This window comes from Microplitis demolitor, chromosome 7, assembly GCF_026212275.2.
Source record: "Microplitis demolitor isolate Queensland-Clemson2020A chromosome 7, iyMicDemo2.1a, whole genome shotgun sequence".
NCBI lineage: Eukaryota > Metazoa > Arthropoda > Insecta > Hymenoptera > Braconidae > Microplitis > Microplitis demolitor.
In genome coordinates, this window is record NC_068551.1 from 3,294,952 (window position 1) to 3,320,768 (window position 25,817).

The 25,817-nt window shown below is 29.8% G+C and overlaps 6 protein-coding genes across 10 annotated transcripts; 3 read left to right on the plus strand and 3 right to left on the minus strand.

Annotated features, from left to right (window-relative positions):
* Positions 1-922: 922 nt before the first annotated feature.
* LOC103576853 (uncharacterized) lies at positions 923-3,830 on the minus strand. Of its 2 annotated transcripts, none has more exons than XM_053740867.1 (5): positions 3,772-3,830; positions 2,170-2,574; positions 1,682-1,815; positions 1,238-1,605; positions 923-1,175 (listed from the first exon to the last, which is right to left on the minus strand). In XM_053740867.1, the coding sequence occupies exons 2-5, from the start codon at positions 2,451-2,453 to the stop codon at positions 996-998; spliced, it is 966 nt and encodes a 321-aa protein (XP_053596842.1). In that variant the 5' UTR covers positions 2,454-2,574; positions 3,772-3,830; the 3' UTR covers positions 923-995. The 2 variants fall into 2 exon arrangements, with proteins under 2 accessions (XP_053596842.1, XP_008555481.1); XM_008557259.2 differs by lacking the exon at positions 3,772-3,830 and adding an exon at positions 2,707-3,179.
* Positions 3,831-4,646: 816 nt separating this feature from the next.
* Positions 4,647-11,467, plus strand: LOC103576854 (cyclic AMP-dependent transcription factor ATF-6 alpha). 2 transcript variants are annotated; one of them, XM_008557262.2, is made up of 4 exons: positions 5,639-6,214; positions 6,304-6,675; positions 7,586-7,798; positions 8,337-11,467. In XM_008557262.2, the coding sequence occupies exons 2-4, from the start codon at positions 6,606-6,608 to the stop codon at positions 10,604-10,606; spliced, it is 2,553 nt and encodes an 850-aa protein (XP_008555484.2). In that variant the 5' UTR covers positions 5,639-6,214; positions 6,304-6,605; the 3' UTR covers positions 10,607-11,467. The 2 variants fall into 2 exon arrangements, with proteins under 2 accessions (XP_008555482.1, XP_008555484.2); XM_008557260.2 differs by lacking the exons at positions 5,639-6,214; positions 6,304-6,675 and adding an exon at positions 4,647-4,825.
* A 176-nt stretch (positions 11,468-11,643) lies between these two features.
* LOC103576855 (putative sulfiredoxin) lies at positions 11,644-12,834 on the minus strand. 3 transcript variants are annotated; one of them, XM_053740868.1, is made up of 3 exons: positions 12,553-12,834; positions 12,276-12,477; positions 11,644-11,975 (listed from the first exon to the last, which is right to left on the minus strand). In XM_053740868.1, exons 1-3 carry the CDS (start codon positions 12,631-12,633, stop codon positions 11,827-11,829), a joined length of 432 nt encoding a protein of 143 aa, XP_053596843.1. In that variant the 5' UTR covers positions 12,634-12,834; the 3' UTR covers positions 11,644-11,826. The 3 variants fall into 3 exon arrangements, with proteins under 3 accessions (XP_053596843.1, XP_008555485.1, XP_008555486.1); XM_008557263.3 differs by having other exon boundaries at positions 12,574-12,810; XM_008557264.3 differs by having other exon boundaries at positions 12,570-12,673.
* A 113-nt stretch (positions 12,835-12,947) lies between these two features.
* On the plus strand, positions 12,948-15,155 carry LOC103576856 (tubulin gamma-2 chain). Its single transcript, XM_008557265.3, has 5 exons — positions 12,948-13,227; positions 13,504-13,706; positions 13,779-13,925; positions 13,986-14,122; positions 14,324-15,155. The coding sequence occupies exons 1-5, from the start codon at positions 13,179-13,181 to the stop codon at positions 15,144-15,146; spliced, it is 1,359 nt and encodes a 452-aa protein (XP_008555487.1). The 5' UTR covers positions 12,948-13,178; the 3' UTR covers positions 15,147-15,155.
* Positions 15,156-15,397: 242 nt separating this feature from the next.
* On the minus strand, positions 15,398-16,717 carry LOC103576857 (tRNA (adenine(58)-N(1))-methyltransferase catalytic subunit TRMT61A). The gene is made up of 3 exons (XM_008557266.2): positions 16,199-16,717; positions 15,640-16,082; positions 15,398-15,562 (listed from the first exon to the last, which is right to left on the minus strand). The coding sequence occupies exons 1-3, from the start codon at positions 16,551-16,553 to the stop codon at positions 15,410-15,412; spliced, it is 951 nt and encodes a 316-aa protein (XP_008555488.1). The 5' UTR covers positions 16,554-16,717; the 3' UTR covers positions 15,398-15,409.
* Positions 16,718-20,190: 3,473 nt separating this feature from the next.
* LOC103576858 (mRNA (2'-O-methyladenosine-N(6)-)-methyltransferase) lies at positions 20,191-25,288 on the plus strand. The gene is made up of 4 exons (XM_008557267.2): positions 20,191-20,330; positions 20,715-21,016; positions 21,477-23,149; positions 23,252-25,288. Exons 2-4 carry the CDS (start codon positions 20,723-20,725, stop codon positions 23,634-23,636), a joined length of 2,352 nt encoding a protein of 783 aa, XP_008555489.1. The 5' UTR covers positions 20,191-20,330; positions 20,715-20,722; the 3' UTR covers positions 23,637-25,288.
* The last annotated feature ends 529 nt before the right edge of the window (positions 25,289-25,817 follow it).

Below are 25,817 nucleotides of genomic sequence, written 5' to 3' on the forward strand. Positions count from 1 at the left end.
GTCCTGGGAAAATTTTCTGTCCACAGGCAATATTTAAGATTTTTTTATGAAGAAAATATAAGAATTGAGAAGATGGCACGTTGAATTTTAAGAAAAAATATTAACGCTTCCGTAAGCCCTTGTAGTAAAGGCCTGAATTAGAGTCCTATCCAAGATGATTATTTTCTCTGAAATAATCTTAAATTTTTCTTTCAATATGTTCTTATAATTATAAAAATAATTTTAATCTTATTTTCAACATAACAACCTTGTCAATTATTAATCTAACGATTGATGGAAAATATTTTTTTTGAAAATTAATTAGAGCTCTATTACGTCTAAATAATAAATTATCATGATTAGTAAATAACATAATTATTAAACTATTGATGAATTCTTATTCTGATAATATTTCATTCCATGTTGAACGACAGAATTTTTTACTCAATATACTAGTCATGGAAATATAGTCTTTATACCTGAAGGAACACAAAATATACCCGGGGTTCGGGGTTCAAAATTTCTCGATGCTTCAAATAACGTGACTTTGAAATGCTTCCAATGGTGTTCTGTTTTCCTAATTCAAAAGTCAACTTTAGTCACACTTAATTTAAAATAACAAAAGGTTTTAACAATAGATGACATCAATCTGTTTGCCCCGTTTTTTTTTTTTTTTTTTTTTTTCAAATTTAACCTCCCTTAGATCTTATGTTCTCTTGTTGAAATACTTTACAACTTCAAGGGCTTTACCGCAATTTAAAAATAAGTGACACTTAAAAAACTTTTCATGTATACACAGAATCTTAAAATTTGTGTGCAAGATTTATAACAAAATCATGCCTGACAAAAGTTATTTTCCAAATTATTCTAGAAAACCACTTAAATATAATTGTAAAAAATAAAATCATTATATTTTTATGTATTTCATTTAATAAATATATATACAACAGTGAATAAATACAATAATAACATTAAACTTATAATACTCGTGAAATTACGATAACAAAAAAAAATTTTCATGACGAAATTTCGTCGAGTTTTTTTTGTATCCACTTTATTTCATGATGGATATTCGTATACTCGTAAATTCCAGAGTACATTGAATTCGCTAATATTCCCGCCAGTGAAAAGTTTCCAGATTCTTTACCGGAAACTCTACATACTATTGGGCTTCCCAATAAAAAGTATTTGTCATCCTGCAAAAAAATGTAAAATTTTATCAAATATATACTCAAAGATAATAATAAAATAAACTCACCGTTGAATTTAATTTTAGACTATCGATTGTACCGAAAAAACTGTTATTTGGATCGAACTCGAACGACCCATTAACCACGGGTTTATTAAGGCTCTCTAGAGTCGCACTGTATTTTTTAAACAACGTCGGGCGATCTATAGTTTTTTCTGGAATGTTCTGTTGAGCAAAAAATGCAGCGTTGGGATATGCTGTGAATGTTATGTGAATACATTCTTTTTCAATAGTCTCATCATATAAATCGTGTAATGTCATCAATGATGTCGGAGAAATATCTACAGGTTTGACAGAATTAATTGCTCTATCAATTACCATGACAACTAGACCATATTCACGTTTAGCACATTTATTTTTGTCATGACCTGAATAACCTACAGAATTTAAAATAAAATTATTATTTAAATTAACAGGAAGTTAGAAGGAAAGAATAAAAAATTTTTAACTTACAGAATTTTAGTATGTTGTACGTTAGATAATCAGTTATATTGGAAACACTATAAAGTTGATCGTAGTTTACGTATATTTCATTGCTATTAATTTTGCGACTGAAAGTTCCAATAGCATATGCCACCTGATTTAAACTATAAATAACATTTTTTGAATTATTAACATAATTTTAAATGTCCTTTCAAAATTAATCAGTGAATTTTCACTGCGAATCAGTCTTAAATATATCACTTATTAAATTAGTGATATATTTGGGATTATTGGTGCAGTAGAGTAACATGATACAAGTGTGCGCAGATAAATGTGCACAAACCCATTCATTTCAAATTGAAAAGAATGAATTTACGCACACTTACCGTCGGCACACGCTTGTCCTGAGTGACTAAAAATTAACTGATTCATTTTGAAAAAGTGTCTTATTGTTAAAAAAATTTTTAATCAATAAATAAAAATTTGGTTATTAATTTAATTTTTATTTAAATGCTTACGGTTGTGCACAATATCCGACAGTGAGAATTGCTTTTGGATTAATTAATATTCCTTGGCAGTCATATTTCCAGTTTATGTCAGGCTCTGATGTATTTCGGAAAAAAATTGGTAGAATCCAATCAGGACTTTTAACATCAAATACGTCAATTGTTTTTTCCGTTGTTGAGGTTGAATTGTCAATTAATTTAGACTTTGTCTCTATACTACCATTTTTATTAGTATTATTTTTTTTGTATGCATCATTATAACTTGACATCATTTTCGGAGTGACAGTAGTAGTCATAATATTTTTACTGGCATTTTCACCATAAATATTCGACGTAGGATCATTATAATTTTTATCCGTATTATTTATTAACGATGATGGTGTTGAGTTGAATGAAAATATTTTTATCGGTTGTTTCCTAAAAATAATTAAAAGATATCAATATAGGTCAAGATAGATAATAAGAGTGTGTTAAATTAACACTCGCTTTTTTTTACACTGACGAATCCTTTTTTGAAGGGTAACATTTTTCAAATTTTCAAGTACTTACCTTATTTCAGTTAAAAACATACACACACTTATAGAAATTAAAGAAATGAATATCATTGCAAGAAAAACTACAATTAAAAAATAAAAAACGTGTCTCCATCTCATTTTTAAATTATTAATAATTGATATGACTTTATAGTTCGATACTCTTTTAAATTTTTCGTAAATTATTTTCAAACGCTGGATTTAAAATTTTGTACTATATTCGTAAATATTGAGATCAAGTGCGTTTTATAATAAACTGATGCTATGTATTCTTAATGACTTACGTTAGTGTACTAATTAATTAATTATAAAATTAGAATTTCAATGACAGTTATGTCAGTATCATAAGAAATAATCTCATGCTTATTAAATTAATTATACAGTCAATCAAAAATTGGAATAATGCGATCATGTATATAAATATGATTTTACTTTCTGTCAATCAATCAATCAATATTACTAGAAAAAAAATTATCAAATTTCATATTTCTTATATATTTTTTACGAAATCATTTTTTATCAACTATAATTAATACAAATTTATAATGTACAGAATAGTAAAAATTTTCTCGAGAAATTTAACATTGACCCTTTTTTCTTAATCGACAAAAATTACATTGTAAAAAATTTTAGGACTCGGTGTAGTGTAAATGACATGATACTGAAGTTAGCCAACGTCCAATAATTTTTAAATTTATTTTTAAACAATAAATTATTAAAAAAAAAAAATATTTGAAAAAATTGCACCTTTAGTTTATTAAATTTCCTACATGTGCATATTTTTATTTTTATTTTTTTTTTAAATTAAGTCGTTGAAACAAAAATTTCTAACTGTCTGCTAACTTCAGGATCATTAAATGACTCGGTGTAAAAATTTTCGTGTGAAAATTACACCAAATATCGTTTTAAATTTTGGCGGTGTGAATTAAAAATTTTGAATATCATTTGTTGCTCAATCATTGAAATTACAATGAGGAATGGAATGGTGTTAAAAAAGTAAATTACACCGTTTTATTTACCACTATACAGCCGTATAGTTCTCGGTGGCCATTTTTAGACCGAAATTTTTTAGAGTGTATACCTGGAGCTTGGAATGCTAACATATGGTCCCGAAAAAACAGATCTGTAGACTTTTATGTATAGAATTAAATTCCGGTTCGGGTACTTTGGATTACTGCTTGCAAGATTATGCTTTCCTACTTAAAAAATCATCACTTTTTTAACCATTATTAATGATACTAGAAAAATTAAAATATTACACTATTAATATCATTGTCATTCAAAAATTTAGTAAAGTACAACTTCACTAGAGGGTTTGAAAAAGTTATTGATATAATTAATCATTTGGATAAAATCACTTAATAATCGGACAGATTAAGGATTAGGAAAACATCATGAGCAAAGAGATAGCATAGCTGTATTTTGAAAAAGCAAAGCATAAGTTTGAATTCTTGAAAAAATAAAACAACAGATTATCATTAAGTCAGAGCCATGATGCCGAGACTAATTTTGTAAAATTGACATTCGCCAATTCGTTTGCCAAAAAATCGACTTCTCCATACATCGAACGTCAATTTAGATCATTTTTGGCATGTCTAAGATCATTTTATCAAAATAATTATTAAGATCAGGCAACACCTGTCATGTTTAGTCCAATTTTTGAACTTTTCCACTATTTTCTATTGATGATAAAAGTTTTGTTCAGAGATTTTTCGTCAAAAAAATACCATCAGTCGGTTTCACACCAGGAAAAAACTATTGTACATATAATAGATGACTCTGCAGTATGACATATTTATGATTTACAAATATATACAATACAATAAAGCTATATTCTAGTCAGCTAGTAATTCTGTCCGTTTAGCACATTCTTAACGCTGATTAATTTTTTATAAAAATATCAATAAAAAATTTGTGTACGTGTTACATTTAAACTTTTGTACTGAAAATAAATTTTTTAATATTGTTTATATATAAAATATATAAAAAAAAATAGTAAATTTACAGATATTACTATTAAAAAAAAGTTGAATGTCATAAGTTTGACAACAATAATAAAATGCTGGTAAAGGAAGAGCCGCAGTGGAATTACTCAGACACGAATTTTCCGATGTTTCCAGAACTTGAAGCTCTAGGTATGACTAAACATCAATTATTTTCAAATTTATTATCGAAATCTTTTACTGTCCTTATCATTATTGCTCACATACATACGAATTTCGATAAATATTATCTTTTACCCAATGCCACATGTTAAATATTTTATTTGCTTTACCATGTTCACGTTTTTATTATTTACTACATCTACTAAATATTTCAAACAAATTATTTTTCTAGTTACTGCTGACATGACAACAATACATTGAATAATTACTTGCAACTGTACGTTTTGAAATCGCTACAAAAATTATCAAATTATTTTTATCTGTTGCTAAACAAAAAAAAATCCTAAAAATATAAATGGAGTTTAGTAATGACGATAGTAATTATCGACTATTATCTTTATCAGCAATACTTTTATCTATAACATTAAGTGATTTTTTAATTTTTAATTCAATTTATATACGTATTGTAGTTTATTTTTTTGTTTTTTTTGTTTCATAACAATTTATTTCCGTAGGTGATTTAACAATATCTGTAACAATAAATTTTTTTTTTATTGTTCGTTTAAACCAACCATCCGTTGCGTGCTTACGTTTTATAAAATAAAAACATTAAATATTATTTTTAAATATAGTGATTAAAATCTTAAGAAATCTCTAGTACACATTTAAAAAGTTTTTTTTTTTAATATTGAATTTGTTTATTTAAAAAATTATTTATTTAAACAATTACCAGAACTGTTTTCACTTGATATTTTTTAGTGATAATAAAATTAGCAAACTTCAGATAAATTTTAATTTTTTATAAACAAATTAAATCTTATTTGAATAAATAATTTTAAATTATACGCGCGAATTTTTTAAAAGTTTCAAATTTTTTTTTTTACATTAATATGAAGTTCGTTTATTTAAAAAATTAAAGAATTACCAGAACTCTATTTTCACTTAATGTTTTTTAGTGATACTGAAATTAGTCAACCTGATATGTTTTAACTTTTTAAAAACAAATTAAGGGCACGTTTTTCAAACCGGGTTTGAATTAATATTGCTGGTATATAATAATATATAAATATATCAGAAATAGTAATTTAAAGCAGGACTAAAAATAAACTTAGTTTTAAAAACCGGCTCTAGATATTATTTGAATAAATAATTTTAAATTATACGCGCGAATTTTTTAAAAGTCAAACTTTTTTTAACATTAATATGAAGTTAGTTTATTTAAAAAATTGAAAAATTACCAGAACTCTGATACTAATACTCACTACAAAAAAATTTTTTCCTATTAATATTAAATTTGTTTATTTAAAAATAAAAAAAACTATCGGACATCCGTTTTTTTTCTATTTAAATTGAAAATTGAACACCTTGTAGATAACAACTTTACGGGACTGTATTTTTCTCTTTCTTACTTAAAAATGTGTAGGTATACATCCGTTTATATATATGCATATATATGTGTGTGTATACATGTCTAGTGACGTTCCTATACATCCAAACATTCTTCGTAGTTAGTTAAATTCACCGGTATATGGGTATATTGTAAAGAGAAGTGGAAGTATGTTCTGTTGCTGCTGGTGATATTCCACATGCACACGATACTCCAAAGTTGATGGTGGTTTCAACGACAACAAAAAATAATAATGCCGGTTGGTCATGCCTGACGTTTAACAAACGTGTTTTTAAATGTTTTACAAAAAAATATAATTATCTAATATTATCCATTTAAATTTATTGTGTTAATTTATTAATAAAAAAAAACTAAAGTGATTAAAAACTAATAAATGATAAAATTAAAATAGTGGTTTTAATAATGAAACAAAATACTAAAGGTCATTGTATTTTAAATATGATGGATTTTGATGAAAATTCATTATTTATAGGTAAAATTTTATTTATATTTATATAAAAATATGTATAATTTTTTAAATTATTACTTAGATTTTGTTTTTAATATAAATAATTTATTTATTTTATTAATTAAAAAATGATATTTATTAGTAGTTGATAATTTTGAATAAAATAAAAATGATTGAACTTATAATCGAAAGTGTTACGAAATTGATATACACAGGTGATATCGTTCAAACTATGAATTATGCACTTATCATAATTCAATACAGTGAACTATATATTTTTCATATCAATATTAATTTCTAAAAGTACATTGTATTGAATACTTGCATCAATTTCTCTAAAATAACACCCATTATTGTAAATGTATATTGCGTTACACAATTTAAGTCAAACAACATCCATCAAAATTTGTTTGTTTAATTCCAATAAATTATTTAATAAGGTCAAGTATTGTAACTATTGTACTTACTTAATTAATATTTTATTTATTTTGAATTTAGTAATTTATTTTATTAATTTATTTGATAAGCGGCTTGTGTTTTAAATTAAATTTGATAATTTTAGATACGAGAGATTTTGATTTAGTTTTATCGGCATTGAAGCGATTGATTCTTATAGTGGATTTTATTTTATTTCATAATATAAGAGTACAGTAGGAAGAGCAAAAGAGAGAAGAATACAAAGTTCATTGACTCAAAAATCCCCTGTTACGACGCCGGTTGCTTCTGTCCCTTCTCTTCTAAACATACAAACGTGACCGTCAAAAGTTGTTCAAAAACTCGTTAATTTTAAATATTAACATAACTTGCCAATATTATAAATAAATATTCATAAATATTTTCACTGAATATATAAATATATATTTTTAAAAATTATTTCAAATTTGTTTATTTCAAAAAATCATTTTTTAATAATTATTTATTATTTTTTTTATAGATAACGAGTATCCATTACCAGCCGATGATTTTCTACAAGCATTGAGTTCTGACCTTGAGATTCCATTGCTGTTAAATGGCGAAGGATCACCTGGTCGTGATGAAAGTCCTGATGAAATAATAAAAGGCGCAGCATTGAATTCATTATCTAATTTCGATAGATTCGATACCGGTTATGAATTCGATGATGTATTTTCAAATATTAATAATACAGGTAATTTTTTTTTTTTTTAATTAATACTCACTACATGACTACCTGAGTATTACTGCCAAATTTATTAATATGATTTAGATTTAATTGTTTATTAAAATATTTACTCTAAAACTTACTCTAGAATCTTGTTTATTTTTATTATCATAGAAGACATGGACTAAATTTTTTTTCTCTTAATTATATATATAGTAGTTATATATATTTAGTCACATTCAGTGACAGAATAATTAAAATATTATTTTATTTGAATAAAAAAAATACCGTGGTCTTTTTTTCCCGCGTAATTTTAATGTAATTTAAATGATATCGATAAATTGATTTATCTCAATACGTGGCAATAAAATAGAATTGAAACCATGAAAAGGTACAAATTCAAAAGACCTTTTCAATGATACCATATTTAATAACATTAACTAATTCTATCATAAAGTTATAGCTGGAACGAAATTTTCTTTGTTTTTTTAATAATATAGATAATAAAATAATTTTTAAATTACGTATTTATTTAATTAATAAATTTCATTATTTATTTTTTCAGAATTAAGTGTCAATAATTTATCAAACATCATAAAACATGAATCAGAAAATTCACATTTCCCACCGTCACCAAGTCCCAGTCATTCGGAATCAAGTAGCGGAGGTTCTGAATGGCAAAATGACAGTCCATATAATAAAACATCATCATCACCAGAAAAATTTAGTTTAGACACACCACCGATTTCACCACCAGATACAGAATCACCGCCAGTATCACCACAGCCTGAACCGCAACCAGTGACATCTAAAATTCCAGTACTTCATCCTCTTAAATTAATCCCACTTAGCGCTCAAGATGTCAATCTTTCACAAAACAAAGCTAAATTTGTCCTGGCAAAAGGTAATACAGCAAAGCGTGTGTGTATTCAAACACTGAAGCAATCATCATCATCATCATCATCGTCATCAACGTCGTCGTTATCATCATCATCTTCAGTATTATCAAACAGTAATAATGGTGAGCAACCGCGTAAAATGATAGTTTTGAGTGCTCAAGATTTTGCAGCATTGACTAAAAATGTATCACAAAATCCATCAATACGGCCGCCATTAAAAATTCAAACTCTAAAACGTAAACAAGATAACAATATGAACAGTTTTAATCTACAATCCGGTGATTTTAAACAAGCAATTGAGTTACCCAAAACAAACCAGGTTAAAATACTTAATCCAATAGCAAACATACCGGTTGTTAAACCAGAACTTGTAATTAGTACTCCACTCGACCCTGAAGATGTTAAAGCAACAGCACCACCACCTTTATCAGCATTACCAGCAACTCAGGCATGTACACCGATAGTAATAAGTCATACAAATAACACCAGCAGTCCAACAATAGCTCCGATTTTAATAAAAACCGAGCTGTCAGATATTAATAATTTGACAGCGCGCCAAGAGTCTGAACTTAAAGCATTCAAACGACAGCAGAGGATGATTAAGAATCGTGAGTCCGCTTGTTTATCTCGCAAGAAAAAAAAAGAGTATGTGACGTCTCTGGAAAGACAAATATCAGACTTGCGAGAAGAAAATAAACAACTGAGAATGGAAAATTCATATTTAAAACAACAACTAAATCTAACTGATGACAATCAATTTTGTTTAGATAAAAAATTAGGAAATTTAAAACATGCAGTCAGTAAAAAAAATACTGCAATACTTTTAGCAGTATTTCTTATGTTTTCAATAAACTTTCCAGTATTCAATGGAATATTTTCACCAGATAAAAATCAATTAGACGTTTTATCAAAATCTAATGCGCCAGCTGTGGTACCAAATCTCAGACACGGCCGGTCTTTGCTGTGGTCTTCTGATATTGATAATGATAATGATGGGGGTATTGAAGATGTCAACACAACGTCGCTGCATCAGCCGATGTGTCCGATGTTCATCAATCAAACAGAGTCAATACGTCTAGATTACGAGTTGCGTCGGTGGATTGGCGAAGACAGCGGTCATGAAAACTGGACCGAATTAAATAATAAAAAAAAAAATATAAAAGCTAAATCTGTTGGTGAACTTTTGCTACCAAAAATAAAAGATTTGAATGGAGATAAAACAAAATCATTGTTACCGAAGGACGAAAAATTGAATGCAGCAATAAATGACAAAGAATTGACACCAGCAAATAATAACGCGCTAAAAATATTCTCACTGTTTGACGCACTAGAAAATCGTGATACTTTTTACGTTATTTGGTTCAGTGGCGAGCATCTTTTGCTATCAGCGTTGAGCCAAAATAATACTACGAGGCCACGTATGTCACTGATATTTCCAACTGATACCGTCAATAATTCTCTCGCACCACCGCCTCCTAATCATGTGACAATGAGGCGCATTGACTGCGAAGTCACTGATACACAACTGGTCCACTTGCCTGAGTCTATTGTCGTTCAGTATTTGAAAGACAATCGCAAGTCTCAGCCCAAAACTCGCAGTAATCCGAGACCAGCAGCCGCTAATTTTAATTTGACGAAAAATTACAAACGTTTTAATTACGTCAAAAATAATGAAACTGCGAACGAGTATGAAAGTAAAAGCAGCAATCAGTCGTATCCAATTAAAAAAGAGGCGGAATTTGTAAATGATATTTCGTATTTAGTTAAAGATAACAAATTTACTTCAGGATTTTCGGTAGACAGTCCAAAAAATTACGATTACGTACCAAAAAATGTCAACTACGCAACAAATGTTGCTTCGTATGTTAAGAATTTAAACAGAGACTATGTCAAGAGTGATAAACAATTACGAAAAAGACGAGGCTTGAATCTTTAATATATTATTTAGTTAATTAAATAAATTAATACAAATAAATTCTTATATTTATAGGGATATATTGTCTAATTTTTTTTAGACAGGCTGTGTATTGAGGGCTAAAAAAAGTTATGATGAATTTTTTCTATTGAGCAGGATTAATAAGCAAATTTAAAATGAATTTAAATTTATAAGTAACGACTGATAGCAGTTTGTAAATTGTAACTTAATTAATTAATTATCAAGGTGTGTAATATTTACATAATTAATTACTGTAACCAAGTGCAAATTTTAAGTAATTTTGTGTGCGTATAAATTTTTAAGTTTATAACAAATGGATTTACAATCGCACAGTGTTAGTTAATGATTTGCGTGTGTGATTAAATCACGTTAGTAATTTCAAAAGGACAGATTTTATGTGAATTTTTGTAATTTTTATAGTAAAATAAAAAGTTTTTAGTTATCGAGGGCTTTATATGAGCGAATTTTGAGTAAGAAAAGCAAGTTTTTAAATCATATTTTTACTACATTTTACCTTTGTCCCGAAAAGGTTCAAAAAATTCTCATTTGAAACTTTTTTTTGATTCTTATGGGACTACAGGTTTCTAATGGGAACTTCTCAGAACGAGAGTAAAATATAGTAAAAATATGTTTTACAAATTTGATTTTTTTACTTCAAATTCGCTGATTTAAACCCTAAATAATTTCGAGTTCCCTAGACCCAAAATGGCATGTAAAAATTTCATTCTTTTTGGAATAAGTAACGCGAAATATTAGTTATTATTAATTAGATATTTACTGATAGCAAAGAGGTTTATTATTAAATTAAAATTTATGTAAGATAATTATTATTATTAATATTAAGATAAGTTTTAGTCAATGTGTGCATTATTAAAATTTAATAATAAATTTATTTAACATTTTATATTATTATTGTTTTATATATTAAATAATCAATAGCACAATACTAAGTAAATGTATACTTAGAGATTTAATAGAGATTTAAGTTTTTAAATACTTTTTAAAAATACTTGGTAATTTTTGTCGTACACAAAAATGCAGTTTATTAAACTTCCAGATTTACCACTGAAAATTTTTTACTTATACTTTAATTATATTTTTATAATAGTTAATATTATTATTTGTTTTCTGTAAAACTTGATTTATAAAATTGTATATAAAAATATGAGTAATATAATTTGAATAAAATTTAAAAAAAAAAAACATTTAGTTGTGGCGTATTATTTCAAATCCGGAGTTGAATTACCAAGATAAGTTTTTAAATCAGTCAGCGTTGATTTTACAAGTTTCGCTTTGATTGTCGGTCTATTTAAACGCTTGTGAGCAGTATATCGATGACACCCACCAAATGAATAATAGTAATCACCTCCTGTTGATAATTAAATTTATCAAAGTTAATCAAACATTTATAATTTAATAATAAATTTAAAAGTCGAGATTAAATTTGCTGATTTTTATCACTTAAAAAATCAACTGATAACTAATCAGATTACTCTTACACTATAAATAAGTCAATGATTTATCTCTGATTAAAAAAAGCGATTTGAAAAAATTAAAAAATAATTTTTTCAAGCTTTAAATTCATTTTTATTTTTATTGCGAATTCAAAAAATTTAAAAATGATTTAAATTTTTTAAAAATATAATTAATTTTCTTAATCAGGTATTACCTTCGGTACCAGTGATCCATAAGATATCAATAGGTGGTACCAATGATTCAGTTTCTGGATCACTCAGAGTCTCCATCAAACTTTTAACTTTCTCCTCATCAACCTCCGGTGGGAATGGTCTTAGTAATACATTCATTGGTACATCATGAATTTCAGCATCTTTATTTGAATGAATACTTGTTGAATCACCGTTCATTTTCGACTAAAAATAATAATTGCTTTTATTTCAAGACTCAGCAATCAGATAAATTCAAATTTTAAATTTATTATTAATTACAAATAAAAAGTAAATACTTGCGTAGTTATTTTTAAACTTTGAGCCGCAGACTTTTACTAAATTTCTGACGTTAGTCATCATCGCTGATCGAGCTGTCGTAATTAAATTTTACATTAAAAAAAAAAAGTACAGGTACGTACTGTAGTAAAACAGCCGAATTCCATTAAGTCAGAAAGTCAGTCTACGGAGAAGCGAAAATTTCTTGGAAATTCGAGTTATCGAAAGCCACTTCTCCTTCAAAAAGTAAACACACACATGCGCTTTTACATTATATGTCACATGGTGACATATATATAAATATATACACACATGCAAATGTATAGTATCAGGGAGAGACAGCAAAGTCGTAGTAGTGGTCAAGGAGGGGAAATTTCTCGTTATTGGAACTCGACTTATTGGACTTGCTGTATTAGATGGCAGCAGCAGTCAAGTCATATATTTGTATCAGATGTTTATGCGTTGGTACAGATATTAAAAATTAAAATTAATAATTTATTCGTTGAGTTTTTGTTACTGTGTCAATCAGTCCGAGTTAATTTTAATTAAACTCGAATAAATAATTTAAATAATTATTCAAACTACGAAGTTATTATTTATTGGCGTATGAAGTGACGTTAATATTTAAAATGCCGTGTGAAATGATAACTCTCCAGCTTGGTCAATGCGGCAATCAAAGTAATTGTTTTTATTTATTATTTATCGTAATTATTTATATGAGTGTAAATGTAGCAGACATATGACAATTTTTATTTTTATATAAAAAAATTAATAATTAAAATAATAAAATTTGAAAAAATGCATGTACTTAATTTTGAATTTTCTAAACATGCATTTTTTTTATTTTTATTTTAGAAACATTTCAATTTATTATTTAAAAAGTTTAAAAAATTGTCAGACGTCCGCTAACTTTACTGTCATTTATTTATTTAACTAAAAAAAAATTATTTTTAGTTGGCTTTGAATTTTGGAAGCGACTTTGCGCTGAACATGGAATAAGTCCAGAGGGGATACTTGAAGAATTTGCAACTGAAGGTACTGATAGAAAAGATGTTTTTTTCTATCAGTCTGATGATGAACATTATATACCTAGAGCTGTATTACTTGATCTTGAACCTAGAGTTATTCATACGATCATGAATTCCCCATATTCTAAAGTAAGATTCGCTAAATGTTTCATTTAAAATGATTAGTGTCATAATAATTTAAATTCTTATTTATAATTTTAGCTGTACAATCCAGAGAATATTTATTTATCAAAGCACGGTGGTGGTGCTGGTAATAATTGGGCATCTGGATATCATCAGGGAGAGAAACTTCAAGAAGAAATTTTTGACATACTGGATCGCGAAGCTGATGGTAGTGATAGTCTGGAGGTAAAATTCGTAAATTTTAAAGAAATAAAAACATTATTTATTTGTTACTTTATTTAATAGGGATTTGTATTGTGCCATTCAATTGCTGGAGGAACTGGTTCTGGTATGGGTTCGTTTATGTTAGAGTCTTTAGCTGATAGATTTCCAAAGAAATTGATTGAAACTTACAGTGTATTTCCAAACCAAGATGAAATAAGGTATTTTATTTATTTAACACTAGTATTACTTACCCACTTCACTGCACGACGATTTAATTTTTATTTTATTTTAAATTTTGGGTTTAAATTTAGTGACTAAAATCAAAAGGGCCTATAAAAGTGTCTTTTAGTAATTAGTATTAATATCAATATTAATAAATAAATAAATAAATAACACAATAATAAAATATTATTTTTCAGTGATGTCGTAGTACAGCCATACAATTCTCTGCTGACACTAAAAAGATTAACCCAATGTGCTGACTGTGTCGTAGTATTAGACAACACAGCACTAAACAGAATAGCATCAGACCGACTGCACATTCAAAATCCCAGTTTTACTCAAATCAACAAGCTAGTATCAACAATAATGTCCGTCAGCACAACAACTCTAAGATACCCATCTTACATGAACAACGACCTGGTTGGTTTGATCGCACCATTGATTCCAACCCCACGTCTTCATTTCCTCATGACCGGATACACGCCGCTGACGACAGACCAAGAAGGTCAGTCTGTTCGGAAAACGTCAGTGCTCGATGTGATGCGTCGACTTTTGCAGCCAAAGAACATGATGGTGTCCACAGCACTGGACAGAAATGCCTCGCACTGTTACATATCAATTTTAAATATCATTCAAGGAGAAGTTGATCCTACCCAAGTTCATAAATCTCTCCAGAGAATAAGAGAACGTAAACTGGCGCAGTTCATACCTTGGGGACCGGCTAGTATCCAAGTCGCGCTTTCAAGGAAATCTCCATACATTCAAAGTGCTCACCGTGTTTCCGGTCTTATGCTTGCCAACCACACCAACATATCATCACTGTTTGATCGCGCTCTTCAGCAGTATGACAAATTACGGAAACGCGAAGCTTTTCTTGAGCAATTCAAAAAAGAAAAAATGTTTGAAGATAATTTAGATGAACTTGATAATTCACGCGAAGTTGTTGAGTGTCTGGTTAAAGAATATCAAGCTGCCACGAGACCTGACTATCTTACATGGAGTCCTAACAAAGCTGAATAAAATAATTTATTATTTTAAAAGTTCATTTGCCATAAATCAGTTATTAATTTTGAATCTCAGCGTCTAGGTTATTAACGACATGATAATTATAGTGCCATGTTGATTATTGTTAATGACATTCCTGCTTAAAGTAACAGTATTTTTTCTAAATCAATCATCTTTAAAAACTAATTAATAAAATTAACCTGTTAAATTTCATTGTTTAATTATGAATAAAAAAACCCTTTTTATATAAATTTGTCAGTTATTTGTTGCTTTTATTTTTAATTATCATCATCAATAATGCGAGCAAAAAGCGGCGGTAATGTCGCTATCGTAATATATCCTGTGTGTCCTGGTAATGAATGAGCGTGCGATACCGTCAATATTTTGTCTTGTTCACCAGATTTTTTTTCCACAACTTCTTCCACCGAGTGCTGGAAATTAAATGAATATTTTTAATCAGTTCCTTATTAATATCGATAGTAAAATAATAATTTAGTGATTGGCGAACCTTTTTTTTCAAACAATCAAGATTCAATTTAGGAACATTTTTATAAACAACAGTCAGTTCTTTTTGCAAACACTCGTGAGTGCGAATGTCAACGAATCCAGTGGCCTCCAACTGAATACAAGTCTGCTGCACTTGTTCAATACACGGCGAAAACGAACACAATTTACCACCTGACTCCTTCAGAGCATCGACCGCGTGATTTATTGTTAGCCAAGGATGAGGTAGATCTAAAAATACTGCGTCGACTTTGTGCTTCAATGCGTCTCCAAAACCTTCTAGACAAACGTCACGGTGAGTTACTGTCACAAATTCGCCAATTCCATGTTTTTTGAACTCAGCAGTCGCTAATTCGACCCGCTGTTTGTGGAAATCAAATGTATGTAAATGACCATGGGGTCGTATTGTTCGGATTAATGAATGTGACAATGACCCACTGCCAGTTCCTGGAATATCATATCATAAATAATTGTGTGACAAGAAATGAAACAAAACGATTTAAGACCAGGATGAAGTTGGCTGACATGCCGATGCTGGTATCATGAAAAAAATAATAAATTACCTGTCTCAATAACAATACTTCCAGGAACGAGATCCAGTAGATGAATTATCAGACTGATATCAGGCGTATAAATAATTTGAGTTCGATGAGGAAGAGTCACTGTCCACAATTCTGGAGTCGGTTGCAAAACATACGCCCATCCACGTGTCAATTCTACCTTAGTACCATACTTTTTACCAATCAATGATGGGATTTTTAGAGCACCGTGAGTTGTTTGGAAGACATTATCAACTAGTTCGCCTTTTTTGTTAACTATTTTGTGTGTAACCTCGAAACAATGCATTTTTTGAGGTCCAAAATACAAAACCACAACATCTCCTTCTTCAATAATTGATTTTGTTTTATAAAAACTCATTTTTATTTACAATTTTATTATTTATTTTCAACATATATCAATATATATATACATATATACAGTGATTGTTATAAAAAAATTTATAAAATATGATAATTGTTTGAATTAGAAAACAGCACGTGCTAAGTCACGTGAAAACTCCAAAATATTAGACAGACCTTAGACCTAATTGTATATACATATATATATACCTATATATATACAAATATGTAAAACTGTCCTTGCAAAAAAGTGTGCCTCGGATGTTTTCGGTTTTTACTCCCACCCTAGTATGTTATGTACTAAATATTCTCCCGCGTTTCTTTGCGCATGCGCACTTAAGAAATTTTGGGTAGGAGCGATTTCCGGGCTTGCACGCAAGGTTCACATTTACCCGGAATTACTATAGCTAAAATGGCTATGAGCGATAGTGACACCTAGCCAGAATGACAAAAAGCAAATGGAAAGCCAAAATTTTAAATTTTCGCGCATGCGCATTTGTCCCACGCTAAATTTTTCTAGATAGCATTTAATTATTACAAAATAAAAGAAAATTAATTGATTAAAAGAAATATCGAATTTATTACGTCGGCAAAATTTACAAACATTAAAATTATAATGAAAAAGTTTATAAATAAAAATGATATTTATTATCTACAATTAAAACTTGTTTAGCACACTGTAAAAAAGGATTCGTCAAAATTGACACTTGCGTATAAAACGATCGATTGACACTTTTTCATATATTATTTTAACATATGTCGTTTGTGTAGAAAAAGTTACACTGGTCTATATTAAAAGTAACGCATATGTGTCAAAATTCTTGAGGTTATCATCTTTTTTTGCAGTGCAAAGACCGTTTAGTTTTCTAAGCAAGAAAAGAACCATGCTCTTATGTGTGGAGTAGCATTGAACACTGGATTGATCTCCGAAATGAAATCTGAAATACAATTAAACGAATATATTATATTAAATTAAATTTTTATTTATATTTGTATGTAAGGTAAGAGACCCAGTACCCGATCACTGATATATTTGTGTATCTATATCTAGTAAATTTTGCGAAATACATACATACAAATATACGGAGTGATCAGGTACTAGTTCCCTGATTGAGTACTAGGTCTTTTACCTTACCACGATTGGATAAATTAAAGAAAAAAAAAGTTCAATAATTACTTTCTAATCTATCCAATATGAATATTTGTCTGAGAAGCATTTCATCTTTCTGTCTACTCAACCGCAAACACTGAAATTTAATTTCATTTGAAAAAATTTCAGATAGAATCCTGTTAATACTCTTCGGTAAATCTCGCGCAGTGGTATTCATTTCTATAAAATTATCCTGTTGAATAGAAAATAAATTTTAAACAAACTTTTAGAGTAATGAATGAACTAATCTGTTAAAAAGTTGATGAAAGTAAATAATAGTGATAATTTTTATGTAAATTTGTAATTAATTTAAAAAACTTACCAAGCAATGAGGCAGTGTGAAATCCTCTTTAAGCAGTTTTTCAAAATGTTCAAGTTCTTCTATGGTTTTAATCGGAAAAATATAACGTTGCATATCTAATATTTTTCCTAAACGATCATCAGTTTCTCGTTGCTCTCTCTCGGCATATTTTTTTTCTATTTGCTTCATCCATTTATACCGTTGACGAAAAGTCTCTCTTTCTTTTTCAAATTGACCTGCGTTAATAAATTAGTAATCAATCTCCACTAATTACTTTACATAATTTGTATCATAGAAATACTTACTTTCCATGAAAATATGATAATTCAATTCCAATGTTCTAGCTTCTGCTTGCTCATAAAAATCTAAAAAAAAAAGTGAATTAAATTATTTTAATTGTTTAAATTAACAGTTTAATACCTGATAGATTTTTTAATACACAGAAAAAAAAGTATTTCTTGCCCCAAGAAATCATTTTTTTCTGTGTACACAATTCAAAGGATATTTACTTACCATGACAAAAAATATCGCATTCAATAATATCAGTATTAACCCATCGGGCACCTTCTGCATGTAGTAATCTTCTACGTGCATAGTATTCAATATTTTTATCAGGCATCCAACATTTATCAAATTTTCCATATTTACTTTTTCCCAGCCATTTATAATAAACTACTTTCCAAATATCATTACCCTGCAATTTGCGTATTCTCACTGCGACAAAGCCTCTCATTTTTTTTTTTTAATTTTATAAATGATTACCAAACCAACTTTTCAAATTCGATATACTGGATTATTTTCAAATCTCGTTCACAGGCCGGTTTAAAATAAACGATTGCCTCGACAGCCCGCGAATTCTATAAATCCACGTGCTCAAATATTAAAGAAGAATTTAAATTTACTTTATTGCCACAAACTTTTTTTATTAAAATTAAACCTTACTTCAAAAATATTCTGTGAGAAATATTATTTCTTGTTATTGCTTCTTAGTACCACGTGCATCCACTAAGGACAGTAGTTCTCGTAGGACTGAAATTAAAAATTTACAGTTTCTATAATTTTCCGGAAGTGTAATATATGTATGCCAATCAGTAGACACCACAAATCTTGTGCTTAAGACAAATTTAAATGACCAATGTACTTAAACATTTCCAGTTGATTTATCTTTGTTTGGGACAAAAGATGCGAGAAATATTATTACCTTTCGTAGGATCCGGGCCGCAGGTAGTTGGTTTACTTGTAATATTATGAAGGACTCAACATTCCATTAGGTCATTCGAGAAGTAATTTGTAGGTTTTACTAAATTATAATTATTTTCTTAGCCGTAGTTTTTTTTCAAGAATTTCAGACTCATTTAAATATCGACAGTACACGGAAAAAATAATGGAAAAATTACAGTATCAAATATCAGCAGAGTTCCTCTATTTTGAAACTGGAAAAATTACAAGTTGTAATTATTACGGCTTTCCCTGATTAAGAAAAATGATTCGCTCTATGTTGAGTGTATATCTTTATAAACTCATGCCATAAATTAAAGGAACAGAAAAATTTTCAAAATTTTTTATTGATGTTTGTAAGACTGAACTTCGTGAAAAATAATCGAATCGGGAATTGAAATCTACTGCCGTCATCTGAATGTTTGACAGAAAAACGTTCCGTCAATTTGAAGTGAAACTTTCAATCAATTTAATGTCAGTCTGACAGTAACACTTGTGGTCACATTGAATTCAAGTTTACAAACAATTTACTGTCAACTTCAAGGTATTTAACTCGAGCTGCGACAAACTTGACGACAAGTTGTTGACAACTTCTAATTGTGTAACCGTTGACCACAAGTTGCTCGGAAACGGCGACAATCTACTGCCGCAACCTGTCACCAAGTTTCTGAGCAAATTGTCATCAACTTGTTGGCAACAGTTACACGAGCTGAAAGTTGTCGTCAACTTATGGAAATGTCAACTTTTGCTGCTAACTTGGCGACAGGTTTTGACAGTAGGTTGTCAACAACTTGCGGCTAATTTGGCCATCAAGGCAATAAACATCCACTCCAGTCGGTAACACAGAATTTTTTCAAATTTCGAATAAAATAAATCCCTATCTTTCCGATGATAATTTCAGCAAGTTATTATAGAGTGCGCTGACAAAAAAAATAAATTTCCTCAGATATATGGAGGGTAGAGGTACCTCTACCCTCCATACTCAGAACTTTGTCCGCACTTCTGATCAGTCTCCAAGCAAATGGCGTCTTACAGGTGGAGTCCGTCGCGTCAATTTATCACAAATGATGAATGAATCGTGATATTTGTTATAAATAACAATTAAATTTACACATAAATAATACATAGTAAGTACAATAAATCCATAAAGTAAATAACAATCATTAAATTTATTCATTATTGTCATTATTTTTAATTATATTTAACGCGGGCTATTAGTATGTAAACAAAAACAGAGCCACAATAATCTTTTGTGCGTCGACTTAGATTTCAAATTACGAATCAATTACCCGCCTCTCAAGTCCTAGTCCAACTTTAAATACTTTTCACTTTTTCGTTAAAATTTTATCAGTACATTACTTTTAACAAACTCCTTATTAATTTCTATATGTATTTTTATTTTACTTTATAGTTCCACGTTGATCCTCATGATTAAATCAATCAATTAAGTTAATTGCCACAACGTATTTACTAGGCCAGCTAACAAAAGTAATAAATTGTTTATCATTTAGATGAAAATATGAATGAGGCGAGTGGTGGAAAACAAGATTTACCAAATACTACAAACACAACAGTCTGGGATGTTATGTCGAGTCAGTCGATGTCTCCGGTAGCAGGCACAATGCACCACCACCACAATCTGCACCATCATCACCATCCTTCAATGATGCAACAGGATCCTGGCTCAAATGTCAGCCAAGTTATTGTACCAACTCCAGTCAAACTTCAACCCCAGCAAATTCCCCAGACTCAAAATATTGTCGATCATTGCTCTCCGCTGTCACACTTACAGCAGCCAATGCCGATAAATCAAGTAATTTTTAGCTGCTAAATTATTTAACGATTTTTATCACTTTTACGTGTGATTGGTCATTCAAAATTCGGAAAATCACTTGACCTTGCGGACCAGCTTTAAAACTTCCCGCTATTTTTGAGCTCTTCAAGCTCCAAAATAGTAATGTCGCATCTTTCATTGCGAGAATTCAAATAGTATACCTGAAGATCGGAACATTTTTCGCGGAATGAAATGCCAAAAATTGCAGGTTACTTCCAAGTACTCCTTGAATCACCTTTAAGCTGTCAAATTACACAAATTTTTTTCATTTTCGTTTCGATCAGGTTCATAAAAAGTAATGAAGTAAATCGGAGCTCATGTCAAAATCTGTTGAAATCTCGGTTTCCAATAACTTTCTTTTTTTTTTTTTTAATTTAAAATTTTTTTAGCGGGAAGTTAAAGAATAAATAAAATTATTTATAGTCTTTTTTATTAATAGGGTGCACCAGGTTATCCAGAAGCTGAATTGTCAATAGAACTCCAGCAGCAGGGATGGAAAAAATTTTGGAGTAAACGAGAAAATCGGCCGTACTTTTGGAATAAATTAACTGGAGAGTCACTATGGGTAATGCCGGGTACCAAACCTCAGTTTGATCCCATAACTGATCCTTTGGGAATATGCGGAGGCGGTGCGCCAGTGCCACCAGGAAATGGGCCACTGACTCCTGGTACTCCGGGAGGTCCTCTAAAACGACGTGCCTCTGAAGACGGTAATCCGACAGTCGCTATAAAAAAATTCGTACTCGCTGGTCCATGGGATCTCGATGTACCGACAAATGTTATAATTTATGAACGGGCGCCGTCAAATTTACTGCACGTTCACCCGGACGCGGAAGCTCTTCGTTGCAGCTTGCTGTCAAAATTGCGTCAGTGTTACCAAGAGCTTTGTCACACGCGCGAATCTATTGACGCGCCAAAAGATTCGTTCAATCGATGGCTTATGGAGCGCAAGGTGATTGATTGCGGCTCAGATCCGCTATTACCAAGTCAGTGTTTTCCTGAGATATCAATGTCGATGTACCGGGAAATAATGAATGACATCCCGATTAAAATAGTACGGCCTAAATTCACTGGAGATGCGAGAAAACAGCTATCGCGGTATGCAGAGGCTGCTAAAAAAATGATTGAGTCGCGATCAGCTTCTTCGGAGAGCAGAAAAGTCGTAAAGTGGAATGCGGAAGACACTTTTCAGTGGCTAAGACGGACAGTTGGCGCAACTTTTGACGATTTTCAAGACCGACTTGGACACTTGAAGCGTCAGTGCCAACCTCATCTTACAGAGTCTGTTAAAACGAGCGTGGAAGGAATCTGTTTAAAAATATACAATTTATCAACAGATTACGCTAAAAAGGTCAAGGACAAAAACCATCAAATATTAAAGGAAAATGGGCTTGGAGATGTGATACCTCTAGGTGGACCAGCCAGTACTCAACGTAAAGTCTGGTGTTATCCAGTGCAATTTTCATTACCGGCGCCGCGATTACCGCAAATCGAATATCTTCCTGAACGTGAACAAACAATGTTACGCTATCACGGCGACACTATGTGCATTAACAATTCCCATCTAACGAAACTCGAACACTTATACAGGTACAACTGTTTTGATGATAAAAAATTTGAAATGTTTTTACCACGTGTTTGGTGCGCACTTAAACGCTACCAGACTTATCTAGGAATAAATGAGGGCCATGCCACGCAAATGGCATTGCCTGTAACTGTCTTCGAGTGCCTGCAGAGATCATTTGGCGTCACATTTGAATGCTTTGCCTCTCCATTTAACTGTTATTTCCGACAATACTGCTCGGCGTTCGCCGATACCGACTCGTACTTTGGGTCACGCGGGCCTTTTCTGGACTTCAGGCCTGTAAGTGGATCTTTCGAAGCCAACCCGCCGTACTGCGAGGAACTAATGGAAGCCATGGTAAATCATTTCGAGAGACTGCTGTCTGATTCAACGGAGCCGCTGTCTTTTATTGTTTTTCTACCGGAATGGCGCGATCCCGCACCGAACGCACTAATCAAACTGGAAAGCAGTCATTTTAAACGGAAACAAGTGGTCGTCCCTGCTATGGAACATGAATACAGGCATGGCTTCCAGCATATATTACCCAAGTAAGTTCTTTACTTGAAACAATTTCGCTCCACTCTAATTTATAACATACATTTTTTATCCAATAGAATTTATAAAAATATTTCTTTTTAAATAATTAACAGAGGGGAAGTTAATATCAGAGCAGCGCATGGTACTCTGGTAGTCTGGCTTCAAAACGCAGCTGGGACAGCGCGTTGGGGTCCAACTGAAGAGCGAGTCGAGTCGCTTCTAGAAGCTTGGAGACCAGGGAGAGAGCGAGAACGTGATCGGCAAGAACTCCTGTCGCCTCCAAGACAACCGACTCACCAACCAATACCATCTACTCCGCTGCCTTTACCGTCAACATGTCCAGCAGCTTCACCGACCAGTCCCTCAATCGCGACCACTATTCCACCTCAATCACTTACAATCCCCGCGGGAATTCCTAGTGCATCCGTACCTACGACTACTAATTCACCCACATCGACGCTACCTTTGTCTTCATCTGTTCCAGCTCATCCCATTTAATCATGATAATTATAATGATCTCATTGGTAAGCAAAATTTACTATTTCACTATCACAGGTCATTTATTTCTTTTTGAAATTCGCTCTTACTGTCGATTTATTATTTAATTATTGATATTGTAAATAAGAATTTAATGCACATGCACTCTAAACAAAAAAACAAAGCAAAAAAAAAAAATGGTTGTTACTGAGTTTTAATGAGATATATAAATTTATTTGCCGTAGAACTCATGCTTATTTTTATTCTTTTTTTAGATTTAAATTTAACAGTTTGCTTTTCGCGTTTACTATTATTGTCTTTTTATATTTTTTCAATTAAAAAAAAAAATATATATATATATATTATATTATATCAGTTGAGTGTACATTAATATACTAGATAAAATATATAGAGTAATTAAAAGAGTTAATATTAGAAGAGAAAACTATTAAATCAGATATATATCATTGTAAAATTTATTATCATAAATATTGTTAAAAAAATAATAATAATAATAATAATAAATTGGCGTAACAATTATTTTAAAAAATATATTAATAAATATATGTATTGTATAGGGGAAGAAATAAAAATTATTAAAAATAAAACCTACATGTTTTAAATAATTTATCAATTTTTTGTTAATTGTTATGACGACTAATTGATATATTCATAAAACATGTAGATTATTTAAGGGGGAAAGGGGTTTGAGATACAAAAACAAGAGAATATTTTTATGATTTTTTTTCAGAGTGCCTTCTTTTTTACAATTCTTAAAATTTGTGACATTATTAAGCATCATTTCAAGAATATTCTGATAAATTTTCGTAAAAAAATATTGAAAAATAAGCCAGTGGTAGTGGGGAGAGACGAGTCACCTGAAAAATAAAATCTCCAGTAAGCAGGATAACTCTTTTTTGATTTCAGATGAGGCAGTCATGAGTTATCCTGCCTACTGGAGACTTTATTTTTGTGACTCGTCTCTCCCCACTGTCACTGCCTTATTTTTCAATATTTTTTTACGAAAATTTATCAGAATATTCTAGAAATGATGCTGAATAGTGTCACAAATTTTGAGAATTTTAATGAAGAAGCTATTGTGAAAAAAAAATTACAAAAATATCTTCTGTGTTATGTATCTCAGACCCCTTTCCTCCTTAGATAAAATATTACTAGATACTTGCCGTGCAAGATTAAAAGGGACTTAATAATAAAAATATAAAAAAAATAAATATATATTGAATTGAAGTATAAAATAAATTAAGAAAAAAAATCATTACAAAGATAATTAAAGTTAATCAATAGTTATGGCGCCTAAAGTAATTGAGTATATATATATATATACGTAAATTGTTTTTAAATTATAGTAAAATAAATTTAAAAGTTTTAATTCGTCAAATCATTTATTTCTGACTTCAAAGCATCGTCTAATAAAATATTCGTTGATTTACGCTTCGATATAATTAAACTTTTGTGTTAGAGTTAATTATTAGTAGTTATCAATTGACGTCGTACAATGAATTATTTAAAGAAGTGTGCATGTACATAATAAATTTTAAAAGACCGAGCACTGAAAATATCACTTACATTGTTTATTTTAAAAATATGAATGTTTATTATTCATAATCATCTTCATTAATAATCACAATAAATTTTTTATACTGTATACATAAAAAAAAAAAAAAAAAAAAAAAAAAGAAAAAAAAAACGCACATTTATTTACGATGTACTAATTCTATTTGATCACTTATTATGTCTAAGTGCTCATAATTATTTAAATAAAAATAATTATTATAAAGTAAATAAGTTCTGATACATATAAAATAGTTAATAAATTTAAATAAATATATGTATATATATATTAGACTGTGCCAAATAAAATCGATTTTTTTTTCGGTCTCATATAAAAATTACTTTGAATGTAATGTAAAAAAATGGGTGTTGGGTCCTCTTTCAATTAAAAAATGCGCGCGCGTTTAAATAAAATTTCTCATTTAAATAATGGGAAAAAATTTTTTTAATTGAAATTTTATAACTCAACGGATCAATAAATTGAAAAGACCATAAAATATTTTTGTAGAAAATTTAATGCACTACAAAAAAGGTCTCTTATATTTTTTCAATAAATCTATCTGTTCAAAAGTTATTTTTTTTCCAAATTAATTTGAAAAACTTGCAATTTTTGAATTGTGAGATTAAAAA